The sequence below is a fragment of the Mustelus asterias genome, chromosome 27 (assembly GCF_964213995.1).
Source record: "Mustelus asterias chromosome 27, sMusAst1.hap1.1, whole genome shotgun sequence".
NCBI classification, from domain to species: Eukaryota; Metazoa; Chordata; class Chondrichthyes; order Carcharhiniformes; family Triakidae; genus Mustelus; species Mustelus asterias.
In genome coordinates, this window is record NC_135827.1 from 31499482 (window position 1) to 31513055 (window position 13574).

Below are 13574 nucleotides of genomic sequence, written 5' to 3' on the forward strand. Positions count from 1 at the left end.
ACGCAAACCAGCCTCCCATCCATTGACTCTGTCTACACTTCCCGCTGCCTTGGAAAAGCAGCCAGCATAATTAAGGACCCCGGACATTCTCTCTTCCACCTTCTTCTGTCAGGAAAAAAATACAAAAGTTTGAGGTCACATACCAACTGTCTCAAGAACAGCTTAGTTAGTCCCTGCTGCCATCAGACTTTTGAATGGATCTACCTCTCATTAAGTTGATTTTTCTCTACACCCTAGCTATGACTGTAACACTACATTCTGCACCCTCACCTTTCCTTCTCTATGAGCGGTATGCTTTGTCTGTATAGCGCACAAGAAACAATACTTTTCACTGTATACTAATACAATAATAAATCAAATCAAATCAGTGAATTCCTCATTGGCACGATTCGCAGAGTCAGAGAGACAATGACCAAAGGCTAGGGGACACGAGGTCAGGTGTAAAGTGTTGACAGCCGATGCTGTCAGTACCACTCCATGACACGGGCGTCAAAGAACTGGTCCATTCGGAGTCCACTGACTCTGAAAGAGTTCCTGGGAAGAAACTTTGTTCTCCTGACCCGGCGTTCCAAGCGGAACTGCTTACAACTGACAGCAGGCACCACGGTGACACTCAGGATTTTACTACGGTTCCCCCGATCAACAGGCTCATCTGAAAAGAGACAGAAAGATAAAACACTCAGATCATAGTGTCCGCAATAGCTGCAAAACCTGGGAGTTCAGGTACAGATCTGCCATAACATGGTGATAGTAAAACATGCCCGAGGGGCTGAATGGCCTGCTTAAAGTCCACTATATCGGAATGCTATCTTTATTCCTTCATGGAGTGTGGGCATCATTGATTTGCTGCCTTCTTCCACCATTGCATTCAAAGTGATTTTTTTCCCCTGGCAAATTGGCACAATTGAGTGGCTCACCAAGCCACTGCAGAGGATGTAAGTGTATAAGAAATTGGAGCAGGAGTAGGCCATTCAGCCCAGCTCCAACACTCAATACAATAATGGCTGATCTTCTACCTCAACTCTACCTCCCCAGACTATCCCCATATTCCTTAGGGGGGGGGTTAATGATCAACTACGATGCTGTGGGTCACATGTAGGCCAGACCGGGTGAAGATGGTAGATTTCCTTCCCTAAAGGCTATTATTGAACCAGATGGATTGTTCCATTAATCTGGATGCTCCACAGTCACCATTGCTGAGACTAACCTGGGTTTGAATCCCACCACTGAAACATAGAAACGTAGAAGATAGGAGCAGGAGGAGGCCATTTGACCCTTTGAGCCTGCTCCACCATTCATCATAATCATGGCTGATCATCCAACTCAATAGCCTAATCCTGCTTTCGCCCCATAACCTCTAATCCCATTTGCCTCAAGTATAGAATGGCAGAAGGTGGAATTTGAATTCAATAAAAAATAGATATATTTGGAATTAAGAATCTACTGATGACCATGAAACCATTGTCGATTGTTGGAAAAACCCATCTGGTTCACCAATATCCTTTAGGGGAGGAAATCTGCCATCCTTACCCGGTCTGGCCTACATGTGACTCCAGAACCACAGCAATGTGGTTGACTCTCAACTGCCCTCCAAGGGCAACTAGGAATGGGCAATAAATGCTGGCCAGCCAACGACGCCCACGTCCCATGAATGAATAGTAAAAAACACTCACCATCTCCAGGTCATTGGTCCACTACCCTAGCCGCTATGCTAGCATCCCAAGTGTATGTGCCCTCTTCACATAGTAACTTTGTTACATCAGTCGGCCCATTTCACACCTCATCCTGACTGGTTGAAATACTGTGTGCTTTCCCTGCCTTCTTTTAAAAAGGTCCCCTTAATTCTAATGGATATCAGGACACCGCTGTACCTTTGACAGGGGAAAGGACCCATTGTACATACCTTGTTTCAACGGGTAAAAGGGCAGCGCTCCACCACACGCCTCATCCTCAGTCTTCACCACCACCACCACATAAAAACTGCTGTTCGGGAAATCCTTCTTCTGCAGGAAATGAAAAGCAGAATAATAGGTGCCCGATAACCAGGAACAGAGCAGCACAATGTTAACAGGATTCAGGCTAATCGGTGAAGCAGAAACCAGGACACAGAGCTTTTCCATATTGAGAGAGCTTATTGACTTGTTCAGTCTCACTGCTCTCCTCCCGCCAACCCAGTGTCCCAGCTATCCCCTATTTATATGTACTCAAAGACAATTAACACCCAACGCCTATTTTTCTTAACCGTAACAATTTAATTGACGTGCAATACATATTCTATTATACAAGACAACTCAACAGAAACATCAGATTAGTTGTTTTAAATATTTTTTTTCTACATTTGGTAATATATTGTCTTTTAAAAAGTATTTAGACAGTTACATGGGTAAGATGGGTATCGAGGGATATGGGCCAAACGCGGGCTTAGTGGTTAAAATAAAAGGGCAGCATGGACTATGTGGGGTTACGGGAATAAGGCCTGGGTGGGATTGTGACCGGTGCAGACTCGATGGGCCGAATGGCCTCCTTCTGCACTGTAGGGATTCTATGAACACCATTCCTGGGCATCCAAATAAGATCAAACAAATGAGATATATTACGTCACCGGAGATCATCAAATACCCATTAGACAGAGCCTTAAATACAGTTCTAGCAATGACTGCTAATGCTAGGCTTCAGTAAAACACACATACTCTCACACATTGCTTCAACTTATGAAGAGAGAAAAAATATAGTTGTATTTATATAGCACCTCATCCAAAGCTCTGTATGCCCAAAGTGATCCACAGCGTTTGGAGTGCAGTCACAGTTGTTATGTAGGCAAAGGAGGTAGTCAGTTTGCACACAGCAAGATCCCACACACAGCAGATGAGATGGCTGGTGCATTGTGAGATGTATTAACTTGTTTGTGATAGTGTTGGTTGAGAGAACAGCATCAACCAGGACACTAGAACTCTCCACTCTTCTTTGAACATGCAATGCAATCGTTTCTGTCCATCAGAAAGGACAGTCAGGTCACCAGCTTAACATCTCATCCACAGGGTGGCATTTCTAACAGTGCAGCAATTCCTCCAGCCGTGTCAGTCTAGGCTCTGTGCTCAGAGGCAAGGGAGCTACCAAGCTGACATACGACACTAATGGAAGACACTGGTTAACTCTACTAACTAGAACACACCTGTTCTCACACATGTAATACTGAGCTTACCTGTACAGTAATCGCCGCTTTTTTAGTCATAGTTTGATAGGTGCCAATAAATGCAACGTTATTGTCTAAATCGTTGACTGGACACTGAAAACAAATTGAGAGGAAGAAAGATAAGCAAATAAGGCCCCCAGAGAAAATGAGGTTCAGGTTTCTACAGAAGATCCTCATTGTGCTGGCTGCTTTTCCGAGGCAGCAGGAAGCATAGACAGAGTCAATGGATGGGAGGCTGGTTTGCATGGTGGACTGTACATTAGGACCTGTGTGTGACTCCCAACAACAATTTTAATTTTGAAATTGGGACAAAAACATTAGGGGCATTGTAGGATACAAGTGAATGATAGAATAACTAAGTTAGGGTCCTTGAGGGGTGGCTTACAATGGACGAACTAACCATGGGCCCCTTGCAATCTTGGCAATCACCTTATATGAATGGGTTCCTAGCTTCTGCTAGATTTTCCCATGTTTATTCTCAATCGAGAATCCCCATTTGTTCCAAAATGGCAGCAACCATGATATAGGGTGAACTAGCTGCCTATCAACCAAACTTTTGAATCTAAGTTTTGGCAGGAGATCAACATACATTTGAGAAATGGACAGGACAACATATAATAGTGAGCCATTCTACCTTAAGCAGTTAAACAAAAGTGAGTTAAACTAAAATAGCCAGTGCTCCCAAGCTACTGCCTTGCTCAGGCTGGTTTTATGTAAGATTCAACAAAGTTGATCCTGATGGCCATTCAATAGAAACATCAGATTAGTTCTTTGAACTATTTTAATATATAGTGTTCGAAGTGTCCCACATTTCCACAAGCGGAGATTGCAGGTTGGTACAGTGGTGGTAATATACTGGACTAATACACCGGAGACATGAGTTCAAATCCCACCACAACTACTGGAGAAATTTTAATTCAGTTAATTAATAAATGTGTAATGAAATGCTAGTCTCTTTAATAATGATCAAGAAAATACTGGCTGTCATAAAAAATCATCTGGTTCACTAATGCGCTTCAGAGAAGGAAATCTGTTATCCTTACTTGGTCTGGCCTACTGTGATACCAGACACACCCCACTGTGGTCAATTCTTAAGTGTCCTCTTAACTCAAACTGTCACAGTAGGTGCACCTACACCAGATGGATTGCAACAGTTCAAGAAGATGGCTCGCCATCACCTTCTAGAAGGCAAATAGGAGTGAGTAACAAATGCTGGCCTTGCCTAAGATGCTCAAATTTCAGGAATGCCAAAACTAAATGCAATGAGAAATTAATGGTAACATGAAAACACGTAAAGGATTATTTGTCCTATTTCCTTGTAATGTAGTTGCTGCCTCTTTCTTTGTTCGCAAGGGGCCCAGAGTTAGTTCGTCCATTGTAAGCCACCCCACAAGGACCCTAACTTGGTCAATCTATCATTCACTTATATCCTACAACGCCCCTAATGTTTTTGCCCCAATTCCAAAATTAAAATTGTTGTTGGGAGTCACACACAGGTCCCTAATATACAGTCCATCACGCAAACCAGCCTCCCATCCATTGACTCTGTCTACACTTCCCGCTGCCTCGGAAAAGCAGCCAGCATAATTAAGCACCCCACGCACCCCGGACATTCTCTCTTCCACCTTCTTCCGTCGGGAAAAAGATACAAAAGTCTGAGGTCACGTACCAACCGACTCAAGATCAGCTTCTTCCCTGCTTCCATCAGACTTTTGAATGGACCTACCATATATTATGCTGACCTTTATCTTCACACTATCCGTAACTGGAACACTATATTCTGCGCCCTATCCTTTCCTTCTCCCCTATGCACTCTATGAACAATATGCTTTGTCTGTATAGCGCGCAAGAAACAATACTTTTCACTGTATCTCCATACAAAGGACAAAGATCAAAGAAAAGTAAGCACAGGAACAGGCCCTTCAGCCTTCCAAGTCTGCACCAATCATGATGCCTGCCTAAACTAAAACCATATGTACTTACAGAGTCCATATCCTTCCATTCCCATCCTATTCACGTATTCATCTAGTTGCCCCTTAAATGCCGCTATCGTACCTGCTCCCACCGCCTCCCCGGGCAGCGCGTCCCAGACATTCACCACCCTCTGTGTAAAAGACTTGCCTCGCACATCTCCTCTAAACTTTTCCCCACGCACCTTAAACCTATGTCCCCCTAGTACTTGACTTTTCTACCCTAGGAAAGAGCATCTGACTATCCACTCTGTCCATGCCACTCATAATCTTGTAAACCTCTATCAGGTCACCCTTAACCTCTTGTCGTTCCAGTGAGAACAAACCGAGTTTAACCAACCTCTCCTCGTAGCAAATACTCTCCAGACCAGGCAACATCCTGTACCCTCTCCAAAGCATCCGCATCCTTTTGCTCGTGTGGCGACCAGAATTGTACACAATATTCTAAATGAGGCCTAACTAAGGTTCTGTACAGCTGCAGCATGACCTGTGAATTTTTATACTCAATGCCCCGACCGATGAAGGCAAGCATGCCGTGTGCCTTCTTGTGACAATAATAAATCAAATCAAAAAAACCTGAGCTCTCCATTCTGTGCTTTTCACTTACCAGAACATCCTGTATAGAGATTACAGAACAGGGAAATGCTGTATTTGATGTCACCTTCACTATTACTGAATCCTCACCATCAGGGAACTTGTATTTAAAGTACTACAAACAAGGAACAGAAAGAATGTGAGTCAACAGAATAGGTCATCACAAACTCCCATACAGCACACCATTGGGCATGCACTATCATTGACATAGAAAGTGCTCTTGAGTGTATAATATACATTGTAACTGGGATAAAGAGAGTAGCATAAACACATTGCAATAACCTGGCTAGGCTTTCTGCTTCCAATATCTATTATATACTATGGTTTTATACTATTATATACTGTGGTATTATCGCTAGACTATTAATCCAGGAACTCAGCTAATGTTCTGGGAACCTGGGTTCAAATCCCGCCACGGCAGATGGTGGAATTTGAATTCAATAAAAAATACCTGCAATTAAGAATCTACAGATGACCATGAAACCATTGTCGATTGTCGGAAAAATCCATCTGGTTCAGTAATGTCCTTGAGGGAAGGAAATCTGACACCCTTACCTGGTCTGGACTACATGTGACTCCAGAGCCACAGCAATGTGGTTGACTCTCAACTGCCCTCGGGTGACTAGGGATGGGCAATAAATGCCAGCAATGCCCATGTCCCACGAATGAATAAAGAAAAGCTATCCAGTAATGCCCTTATGGACATTTAACTGCTAATTGCAGAGTCTAACAACAATAACAGACATTACTCACATTTCTATAGAGCGGTTAACATAAAAGAAATGTTCCAAGTCCCTTCACAAACATGAGTGATGTAACAGTGTAGTCACTGGATGAAGCCAGAATTGGAATGGCTGTGACCTCCTCCTCAATCAGATCACTCGTATCTGAGTAACAGTCAATTGGGCCTGGAATCCACTCCCAGCAAGGGCATCCAAACCTCTACGGGAGGATAGGGGAAAGTTCTAACAATCCAAGGCATCTGTTTCTGTTGAATGCCAACGCCTATGTTCTCGATGGTGGGGGAGTCCAGGATTAGGAGTCATCATTTGAAGAGAAGGGGTAAATCTTTTAGGACTTGTAATGACTTCAATCAGGCCATTGACGTTGGCCTACTGGAGTATGAACTCCCTGATTAAGGAGTCAATTGATGGGCCAATCAGGGAGTCTTTTCTTTGTATTTAACCGGAAGTGTCAGTTCCTCTGGTACTCCCGAAGGTAGACTGCTGACTGATCGCACTCTGTGCACTGCTGTTGGAATTGTAAACAAAGAGGATTTTGGTGAAGGGCAAAGATCAATTATAGGACTGAGGTGAAGAGAAATTTCTTTACCCACGGAGTGGTGAATGTGTGGAATTCACTACCACAGAATGTAGTTGAGGCCAAAACATTGTGTGATTTCAAGAAGAAATTAGATATCGCTCTTGGGGCTAAAGGGATCAAGGGATATGGTAGGGAAGGTAGGATCAGGTTATTGAATTCAATGATCAGCCATGATCAAAATGAATGGTGGAGCAGGCTCAAAGGGCCGAATGGCCTACTCCTGCTTCTAGTTTCTATGTCTTTGATCTATCTCGACATATAACTGAAGAAATCTGGGCAACACACCTTGCCCTCTCTCCCCCCACCCTAACCCCTCTTCTCTCTCTTCCCGCTGGAGACTCCCCACCTGTCTGAGTGAGATTGTTCAGTAATAAATGAGACAGACCAGCCCTGTCAGCAGAGCCTGTTCAACCCCACCTCTGTGAATGGACACCCAACTGCCCCACAGATACTTTATTGTATCCTTTTTAGTTAATGAGGACACAAGCTGATAGGTGATGGATCCACCGTACCCAACTGAAACCTCCTTAGGCTGAGCAGTAACCATAGAAATCATAGAAACCCTACAGTACAGAAAGAGGCCATTCGGCCCATCGAGTCTGCACCGACCACAATCCCACCAAGGCCCTACCCCCATATCCCTACATATTTACCCACTAATCCCTCTAACCTACGCATCTCAGGACACTAAGGGCAATTTTTAGCATGGCCACTCAACCTAACCCGCACATCTTTGGACTGTAACTACTAGATAAGATACTGAAAGTAACTTTCAGTATCAGTCCTTACCTGAGGTTGAGCTGGTGTTGCGTTGAATCGGAATGGTTCTGCGGTTCTGTGATATAAATAAAAAGGTTAAAATTATTAGCACACAATTAAACTCAAGAGCCTCCATGTCTTCTAACAAAATGGACGGTTCAAAGTTCTTACTGCCAACTTGACCCAGGATTAAGTTTCTTCTGGGCAATAATCTTGCCGAGGTCAGTCTTCTGTCATCAACACCAGTGTGAATAAAGTACCGTTTCTGTGGCTACGGTGCACAGGTCAAGCCCGGAGTCCTTCGAATGCCGGCCTGAGTGGAGCCAGCTGGTTTTAAAACCCCCGGCTGCTCCTTCCCTATTGAGCGAACCTCCACCCACTGAATAGGGGAGCTCATTATCTACAGACCCACGGGGAGCTGATCCCCCGGGGCCATCATAACATTCTGACTTTAACAAAAAATTATACCAGCATGGAGTGTGGGCTGGTCATTGTTGGCAAGGCAAGCATTTGTTGTCCCTCCCTAATGGCCGTTGAAAGCAGTGAAGTGCCAACCACATTGCTGTGGATCTGGAGTCACGCGTAGGCCAGACCGGGTAAAGAGGACAGAGTGTTTCGTACACTCGTGGCACGGTTACTGGCTCCTCGTATGTGTGGCCTGTCTTCTCCAGAGAGACTGCAGTCTTGCTCTGGTACTAACTTCAACCTGGTTTATTACACGATACATGACAGGTTACAGAGTAGGGATATTTCTCATGGCGTACAGAGTGTTCCATCCTCTCTCCCTAGAGTCTAGCACACAACCACTGACATCATTGCTACATTGTGATCTATATCACTCATTACCATAGTTATTCTATTAACTCATTACACTACATCCCCATTACCTACACCCCCGTTACCGTACACCCCCGTTACCCTACACCCCCGTTACCCTACACCCCCGTTACACTTCATCCTGTTACATTACCCCCATTACACTGCACCCCATTACACTGCACCCCGCTACACCGCACCTGCCCCCAAGGATTCTATCAACTTCTTAACAACAATGTGAAACTATATCTTAAACCAGCGATCTCCAAACTCCGATCCGGATGTGGCCCGCGGGCCGTAGTTTGGAGACCCCAGTCTTAAACCATCTACATTGCAATTCTGTGGTTGGTGCAGACTCGATGGGCCGAACGGCCTCCTTCTGCACTGTAGGAATTCAATGAGAAACACTGAAGATTCTGCCTCAGCATTCGTGCTGAAGGACAGCGAGTGGGAATATGATGTTCAGCAGAGTATGAGTGTCGATTTATTTTCCCCATGGAAACATGTGCTGCTAACTCTTTTGGCAGTGGGAATCTCTATGGATTCAAGCCTGTCCTCCCTGGATAATTCTACATGGTTAACCAGCAAGGCATTGCATGAGCAGGTCGAGTGGAATAAAGATTTGAATGTTGCACTATCAAAGTAAGCTGACTCCTCAAAACCAAACAGAGCTCTGACGAAGGGTCATCTAGACTCAAAACTTTGGCTCTATTCTCTCTCCACAGATGCTGTCAGACCTGCTGAGATTTTCCAGCATTTTCTGTTTTTGCTTCACATAATTTGGCGACAGATTTGACCAACCTCAAGGACCGCATCTTCTAACAGGTCACTCACAAGTTCCATTGGCTTCATCCTTATGACCTTCTTTAGGACAGAACCAACCCGGGTCCAGAAGGTCTTCCTGAGGATGGTCACTGTCTCCTGCAGTGCCTTCTGTACCCACACCCTCTGGCCTTGCTTTGTTTCGGAACTGAGAGATTCCCAACCTGAGGATCTCCTGGGGTGGAAGGTGCCTCGGTGATGGAGAGGAAATCACTGCTCACTGAATGAAGCTCCTCAGCTGCTGTAGCCTCAGAACTTACTGGCTCTCCATAACACGTTGGAAATTCTCCCATGAAAGGCATCATGTTGTCCAAATGTGAGTCACCACCCGGTTTTTCCAGAAAACCCAGCAGTACGCCAACATCGTCACTCAATACAGATGTTTTTAAGTTTATTTATTAGTCACAAGTAGGCTTACATTAACACTGCAATGAAGTTACTGTGAAAATCCCCTAGTCGCCACATTCCGGCGCCTGTTCGGGTACACTGAGGGAGAATTTAGCATGGCCAATGCACCTAACCAGCACGTCTTTCGGACGGTGGGAGGAAGCCGGAGCACCCGTAGGAAACCCACGCAGACACGGGGAGAACGTGCAGACTCCGTGCTGCCGGTATGCGTTTATTGTGAACAACATCGAGGGAATTAATGATTTGTCGTCCCTTGTAACCAAGGCAGATAATTAGCCTGCCTTTGATTAGAAGCTTTGTGCCAGTCAGACTTTGCAATTTAATATCTGGTAGATGAAGGGCTGCTGGCTGAAGCTACTCCAGCTGATCCACGAATGTGTTGACACCATTCCAGTGTCAACCTTAAAATTGGTTAATGTCTTTAACTGGCATTGTAACTGAACAAGTCTTCATTGAGACGATTTACCTCCACGAGCAACTCCATAATCTTGTCTCTGTCATAATTTCCAATTTGATAAATGGAAAACATTTCATAAATGTTCACTTATCTTCTTCCTCTGTTGAAGTTATTGGATTTACAGGAGTGCTTGAAATGTCCAGTCTTTCTGCACTGGAACCATTCTGCTCCTACTCGGCAATCTTGGCAACTGCAACGTAACTACCTCAACATGGTTGCTGTTGGATTTCCCGCCCTTTCCCCCATTTTGGTGGGCATTTGAGTGGTTGGGGACATTGCCCTTGGGCCACACACCCGTCCCCCCCACCCCGTCAAGTGAATGGGGTGATCTGGAGGCTTGGTGTTAATCTAGAGGCTTGGTATTGCAATGGAATTTAGCCCAATTTATTTCTCTAAGTTAGGCCTGTTCATGTATTGAACCTCTTGATCTAAAGGTCATAGTCTTAGGATAAGGGGTAGCAAATTTAAAACAGAGTTGAGGAGAAACTACTTCTCCCAAAGGGCTGTGAATCTGTGGAATTCGCTACCCCAAAGTGCGGTGGGTGCTGGGACAGTGAGTAAATTTAAGGAGGAGTTAGACAGATTTTTAATTGGTAATGGGTTGAAGGGTTATGGGGAGAAGGCGGGAAAATGGGGATGAGGAGCATATAAACCATGATCGAATGGCGGAACGGACTCGATGGGCCGAATGGTCTAATTCTGCTTCTATATCTTATGAACTTAGGAACATCCTTGGCCTTGGTGAGGTCATCACAGAGCAGTCCTGAATGAGTTCATCTTTCAATGCCAGATATCCGCCAGAGTTAGCTAGGCGATATAGTTCAATAAGAAACTATTCGACTGATTCCCCTGGATTTTGAGAGCACTGGTTCAAGCGCACTCACATATCATGAAGTTTTGTTTCATGCCAAAATACATGTTAAAGGCTTTGAGGATGGTGTCTTACATCCCCTGTCTCAAGAGGACATCACTGACCACCGGCCCTGCGGCCTAACAAAACAAACTAATCTGATGCTTCTGATTTTTGGCATGAAGGCCCGATGCTAATCGATATCGGAGAAAGTGTTTCTTCCATAACACCCACTTTTGGCTTCTCTGCAAGCCATTGAGACTTCTGAACAGGCAGGTTAGGAGCAGTGACCGCTCTCTGGTTATGGGCATCGTTACCGCTCCCCAGTTTGTCTCCTTCTTCAGTAGGTTTGTAGATTCTTCCTTCCACCGGGTTTTCCTGCACTTTCCTACGCTGGTCCCATCAATGACACCAAGTGTCACCATTCTCGCTACCGGGTTTCATATACTGGTAGCGTGATTGCTGGCTTCTGGCATGCATGGTCTATCTTATCTAGCGAGGCTGTAGTCTTACTTTGGTGCTTACTTCAAAAAGGTTTAAATATACAAGATGGGTTCCAGAGGAGGTGCTGCATGATCTATTTTCTCTCGAGAGTCTAGCATGCGACTGCTGATGTCACCGTTACATCGTGGTCTGCATCACACATTACCAGGGCAATAATCCCTCCCCCAATGTCAACAAAACGAAGGAGATAGTCATCGACTTCAGGAAGCGAAGTGGAGGACATGCCCCTGTCTACATCAATGCAGATGAAGTAGAAATGGTCGAGAGCTTCAAGTTTTTAGGTGTCCAGATCACCAACAGCCTGTCCTGGTCCCCCCATGCCGACACTCTAGTTAAGAAAGCCCACCAACGCCTCTACTTTCTCAGAAGACTAAGGAAATTGGGCATGTCTGCCACAACTCTCACCAACTTTTACAGATGCACCATAGAAAGCATTCTTTCTGGTTGTATCACAGCTTGGTATGGCTCCTGCTCTGCCCAAGACCGCAAGGAACTACAAAGGGTTGTGAATATAGCCCAGTCCATCACGCAAACCAGCCTCTTATCCATTGACACTGTCTACACTTCCCACTGCCTCAGAAAAGCAGCCAGTATAATCAAGGACCCAGCGCACCCCGGACAGTCTCTCTTCCACCTTCTTCCATCGGGAAAAAGATACAAAAATCTGAGGTCACGTACCAACCGACTCAAAAACAGCTTCTTCCCTGCTGCTGTCAGACTTTTGAATGGACCTACCTCGCATTAAGTTGATCTTTCTCTACACCCTAGCTATGACTGTAACATTCAGCGCTCTCTCCTTTCCTTCTCTATGAACGGTATGCTTTGTCCGTATAGAGCACAAGAAACAATACTTTTCACTGTATACTAATACATGTGACAATAATAAATCAATTCAAATAGTTACTCTATTAACCCATTACACCATACAGATTCCCCCGAAAGGACATTAGCGAACCAGATGGGTTTTTAAAAGAATAAACAATAGTTTTATGGTCACTATTACTGAGACTATTTCAATTCCAGCTTTTCTAAAATATTAATTTAAGCTTCTATAAAAATTAATTGAATTTATATTTCACCCGCTGTCCTGGTGGGATTTGAACCCACGCCCCCAAACCTGGGCCTATGGGTTACAAGCCCAGTGACGTCATCACTATGCCACCCTCTTCCCCATCTGATCTGGTCGCTGAGAGGGTAGAAGCAGTGAATCGGAAGTATCAGGGCAAAGTTTGCCGTCCCGCCTGCCACCGGAATCGGAGCAGGCGAGGGGTGGACAATGGAATGGTTCCTTGACCTCGGGCGGGATTTTCCGGTTTCAGGGTGAGCGAGGCCGGAAAATCCCACCCATCAAGTCAGAGCCAAGCTCTTGGCTTTCTCCCAGACTGTGGTGGTGTTACAGCTTTGGATTCCTGTCATCACACTGAGTACTATACGAGTTTGCCGTTCAAAGCACGAGTTATTATTTTCTGATGTCTCCACAGAAAGCTAATTAGAGGTTTTTTGCAAACAACTGATAATTTAAGTCTCATGAGACAAGTTCAGATGGAAACATAATTCAGCCAATTCCATCTTATTCTACTGATGAGCACATTAATCTTCATTTAGCCTATTCTTTAGGCAATGGAGTCACAGTGAATCACAGAGTGGGTCCCTGACACATCTCCTTGCTCCAAAGAACAATTTAGTGGTTAGATATTAATCTGGTAAGAACAGACGTTACACTTAGAGACGAGGCCAAGAATGTTTTAGGCACTAATGGAGGAGAAAATGGCCTTCTGGCAGGCCCCAGTTTAATGTTGAAAATTACCACACCATTTACTCACTGATTGTAATTCATCTAAGGGTCCCCCATCATGTCTGCCTCTTTCCCTCACCTCA

At 44.8% G+C, this 13574-nt stretch overlaps 2 protein-coding genes across 2 annotated transcripts in view; both read right to left on the bottom strand.

Annotated features, from left to right (window-relative positions):
* The window catches only part of LOC144479936 (transgelin-like), a 533241-nt gene that overhangs the window by 146563 nt on the left and 373104 nt on the right, over nucleotides 1–13574 (bottom strand). The gene's annotated exons all lie outside the window — the stretch shown is intronic.
* Nucleotides 1–13574, bottom strand: part of sidt2 (SID1 transmembrane family, member 2) — a 115407-nt gene that overhangs the window by 71840 nt on the left and 29993 nt on the right. Inside the window, exons 4-8 of the mRNA XM_078198966.1 lie at nucleotides 7870–7915; nucleotides 5771–5872; nucleotides 3203–3286; nucleotides 1904–2003; nucleotides 587–652 (exon numbers count right to left, since the gene is read on the bottom strand). Coding sequence (XP_078055092.1) covers nucleotides 587–652; nucleotides 1904–2003; nucleotides 3203–3286; nucleotides 5771–5872; nucleotides 7870–7915 — 398 coding nt within the window. The remainder of the gene's footprint in view (nucleotides 1–586; nucleotides 653–1903; nucleotides 2004–3202; nucleotides 3287–5770; nucleotides 5873–7869; nucleotides 7916–13574) is intronic.